Here is a 3,773-nt window from a genome sequence, read left to right as displayed (position 1 = left end):
GTTACTTTGGATGAGAAATTATGTTTTCCAACATATTGTAATGAATTAACAAAATGTTTTAACAAAATTTTTATTGTTAACAATTGTCAACAAATCTCTTAATTTTTTTAACCTTCTTTAATTTTCCCCTATTCTGCTTGTTTCTATTTTCTAAGTATTGGTAAAAGCAGGACATCTAGATGCTACAATGTTTTCTATATGGAGCCCAGAGTTTATGACCTGGGAAAAACTGTCCAATCATGTTGCAGTGATGTCATAACTCAGATATCAAAGGAAGTACAGGAGGCTCTTTTATTAGCAGCTAAAGTTAGCATGACGCTACATACGTTTAAATTCAGTTCAGTTTATAGCACCAAATTCACAACACGTCACCTCAAGGCACTTTACAGTTCACCAGCAGCCACTCGTTGACTCTTCAGCAATCCCTCACACTAAGCATGCTTGTAGCGACAGTGGAGAGGAAAAACTCCCTTTGAACAGGAACGTCCAGCATTTAGCTCTGCAGTCTGAATATTTGCATGAATGCTAATCACTTGGTATTTCCAAGCTTTAAGATCAGCTGATTAACCCTAAATCTGATCTAATAGATGATGATCTATACACAAATTAGCAAATTTACAACATTCCAGACCAAAACGGTCATCTTAAAATAAATTTAGCCATTTTTTTTTTTTTTTGTACTACAGTGGAAAATAGTTTCAGTCAACAGATCTGGTATTCTTCATTTTACTGCCCTTTTGTTTTAAGATAAAAGTTTAACTTTTAATTTGCTTTAATGGCTTTTGAGGAAATTAAATAAGTAATTTTTAAAAATCTGCATAATAATACATTAAAACTAAAGGAGATATTTCTGGATTGAATTCAGTGTCTGATACAGAAATGTAGGAAAAAATACAAATGATTCATGTTTTTACTCTTCCAGGTCAGTTCGACCCCATCAATCCTCCAAGCTACGGTATTTATTTATTTATTGTTTAATGTTTTGAAGTTCTGACTTTATTTATATATATATTTTTTAAGAAATAAAATCCCATTAAAGTAAATAAATTCTATCTAGTTGGTTCAGTGTTGGGAATTTAGCATATTTTTTCATATGACGGGAAGTTTAATGTGAAAATGTCATTTTTTTCTCTCGCAGATGTAACAGTGGGCGGGGCCACCAGCTCTCTGGTCGTCACGGCGACCCATCCGTTCACCGGGCAGCAGCCGGGCGACCTGAGCTTCGTTCCCGGGGACCGCATCACCGTCATCACCAAGACCGACTCCCAGTACGACTGGTGGGAAGGGAAACTGGACAACGGGAATGTTGGGATATTTCCCGCCAACTTTGTCACGTACTGACGTCGCCCCCTGGAGGTGGGATGGAGTGTTGGAGGAGCGAAAACTACAGGTTCTGAAGAAAAATGGAAGATTTCACTCTTAATGATGATCTTTTAAAAAAATTCATTCAGTAATTGACGGTTTTTATTCTCAGTCGTTCAGTATTTTGTCCGTACAGCAGAAACGTTTGTATAGTTTGTAGATCTGCGGGGATTTTAACCTTTTTTACCGGGTTTGGGTTTATTAGAATTTAAACACTTTGGAGCTAAAAACACTTTATTTTTTCAGGTTAATGAAGGTTTATTTTTAAACATTAGAAGTTAATATCTTCCGCTGCCTTTCATTAGTTCTAGATGTTATATTTCTACAAGTATTACAGCAGAGGGGGGGTTAGACTCACAGGGCACAGTGGTTTTAATTTTAACCTCAGTCATCTAGAATGAGAAATGTTTAGTTATTGGTGAAAGTTTTAGAGAGAATAGGATTTAAATAGTTATTTCTGTTACAGATTGTGCTGTTATGTTGGGTGTTGGTTTCTTGCCTGGAACATTGTTAATAAACTCAGTTTAAGGGTTAAAGATTAATGTTGCTGCTTCTTGTCTGATGAATGTTTCAGAAAGTTGGATCTGTTAGAATAAAGAAACAGAATCTGGGAAATTCAGGTTTATGGAAAATAACATTTATTGTTGCTGCATTCAAAGGAAACACGATGAGATTCACGTAAAAAGGAAAATGGACAAAATAAAGGCACAGTTTCTTTAGCTAAAGGGTTCGTTAGCACCTTGCAACCTTAGACCCAACCCCCCCTTTAATCCCCCTTCATAGCACAAAAAAAACCCCTCCCATCATCTATTTTACAGTGTTATGATCATCCTCAGTGAATTTACCTTAAAGTCGTCCTGCTTAATTTTGGTTTGGCAATGACTGATGAATAAAGACTAGTAGTCTCTGCTGGATGCTATCAGATGCTGGACGCCATGTTCCGTATGTAACTGTACGGTAAGGAGGCTCAGGACGGGGCCTTGAGGTACTCCAGTGCTGAGTGGAGGAGTGATGGGGTCCCAGTCTGTCAGAGTCTGTCTGCAGACCTGCGCCGTCGGGACCTTTTGTCGCAGACCTGCAAAATGTCATCTCCTGCACCGTCTTCAGGAATAGTGCAGCATGGGTTTGCTGCCAAATTAGAGTTTATGCAGTTAAACTGAGCAAAGGAGCAGTATAAATTATACGATAAGCAAAAAATCCTCCTGGGACATCCAACCTCCACCGTCTTTTATGAAATATCTTACAGACCTTTTCATCCAGCGCTCAGATGATTAAATTCTATGTAGCACATATCTATTACTCCAGATGGGAGTAAAATTGTGCATGTAAATAAGTTTTTCAGCATAACGCTTGGGTTTGAAAGGAAGCGAGCTTCACGGGGAGTTTATCATCGCAGCGCAGCTCTGCAGCCAGACTCCTCTCACGCAGGCAGAGGTCAGACATCTTTTCCTGCAGATGATGCCGTAACTACAGGAATTAAACCTCAGCTCCTCACAAATGCAGTAAATGTTTTTTTTTTTAACCAAAATACTAGAAAGAACACAAATCAAATCACGGCTCAAACTATAAACATGATTGAAATATCCTGATGCGCCCACTTTATATTTTGACCAGTTGGGGGCGCAGTTCCACCAGTTTAGTTGTTTCCGTAGCGTTCAGGTCTCCATGAGTCCGGACCCGACCGTGTTTAGGAATGAGGTTCTGTCAGTGGAACCGGATCCGGGCTGCAGACGAACCAGCAGACTGTTTTAGATCCGTTCATTTCAGCGATAAACAAACACCAAGTCTGCTGTTTCCTCAGAAGAACCCAACCGTCTGAGCTGTAGAGGTTCCTGCAGTCTGAGGTAGAATCCAACGCAGACCATCGTTCTCCTCGTTAAAGGAACGGTGCGTCTGGTGTCTGGACGTCGACCTTCTCTGGTGGAGGAATCTCTGTGGTCTTGGTTTTCCTGACAACAATCAGAAGAGAACAGGCTGTCAGTAACAGTCGGTCACCGTTTGCCCTTTGACCTGGAGCTGTTGTCACCGTGGCCTCCAGAGGGCGCTGAAGCTGGCCGCTTGGTTCTTGGGCTGCCTGTTGCAGTCCTCCAATGAGTCGGGAAGCGGCACCCCGCTGGTTTCTGGGAGCAGGAGGCACAGGCCGCAGCCTACGATTGGTCCGCTGCTGTACACCACCATCGCAGCCAATGAGATGGCGCCGGTGGGGCTGGGCGGGACGAAGGTGGTGACCAGACAACCGAGGCGGTACGACAGGTTGACCAGAGATAAGCAGCGCTGTCTGGGGGCAGGAAGAGGAGGACGTTGGTGTCCCTTTACCCATCGGTTTATGACACTCAGCAGGATTTTAAACATTTTTCAGTCATTCTAGTTTAAAACATAAACACCCTGAAGCCAAGTGGCTTTCAGATCTA

General features: G+C 41.5%; 2 protein-coding genes across 2 annotated transcripts in view; one reads left to right on the top strand and one right to left on the bottom strand.

Moving 5' to 3' along the window:
* The window catches only part of sh3yl1 (SH3 and SYLF domain containing 1), a 15,161-nt gene extending 13,218 nt beyond the window's left edge, over positions 1 to 1,943 (top strand). Inside the window, exons 6-7 of the mRNA XM_015394701.1 lie at positions 923 to 955; positions 1,139 to 1,943. Coding sequence (XP_015250187.1) covers positions 923 to 955; positions 1,139 to 1,341 — 236 coding nt within the window. The 3' untranslated portion in view covers positions 1,342 to 1,943. The remainder of the gene's footprint in view (positions 1 to 922; positions 956 to 1,138) is intronic.
* A 310-nt stretch (positions 1,944 to 2,253) lies between these two features.
* The window catches only part of LOC107097532 (solute carrier family 22 member 8-like), a 17,760-nt gene continuing 16,240 nt past the window's right edge, over positions 2,254 to 3,773 (bottom strand). Inside the window, exons 6-7 of the mRNA XM_015394700.1 lie at positions 3,389 to 3,640; positions 2,254 to 3,311 (exon numbers count right to left, since the gene is read on the bottom strand). Coding sequence (XP_015250186.1) covers positions 3,239 to 3,311; positions 3,389 to 3,640 — 325 coding nt within the window. The 3' untranslated portion in view covers positions 2,254 to 3,238. The remainder of the gene's footprint in view (positions 3,312 to 3,388; positions 3,641 to 3,773) is intronic.

This window comes from Cyprinodon variegatus, unplaced genomic scaffold, assembly GCF_000732505.1.
Source record: "Cyprinodon variegatus isolate N-32 unplaced genomic scaffold, C_variegatus-1.0 Scaffold705, whole genome shotgun sequence".
NCBI classification, from domain to species: Eukaryota; Metazoa; Chordata; class Actinopteri; order Cyprinodontiformes; family Cyprinodontidae; genus Cyprinodon; species Cyprinodon variegatus.
The sequence above is the reverse complement of the archived record's forward strand: the minus strand, read 5'-3'. Positions and strand labels throughout refer to the sequence as shown.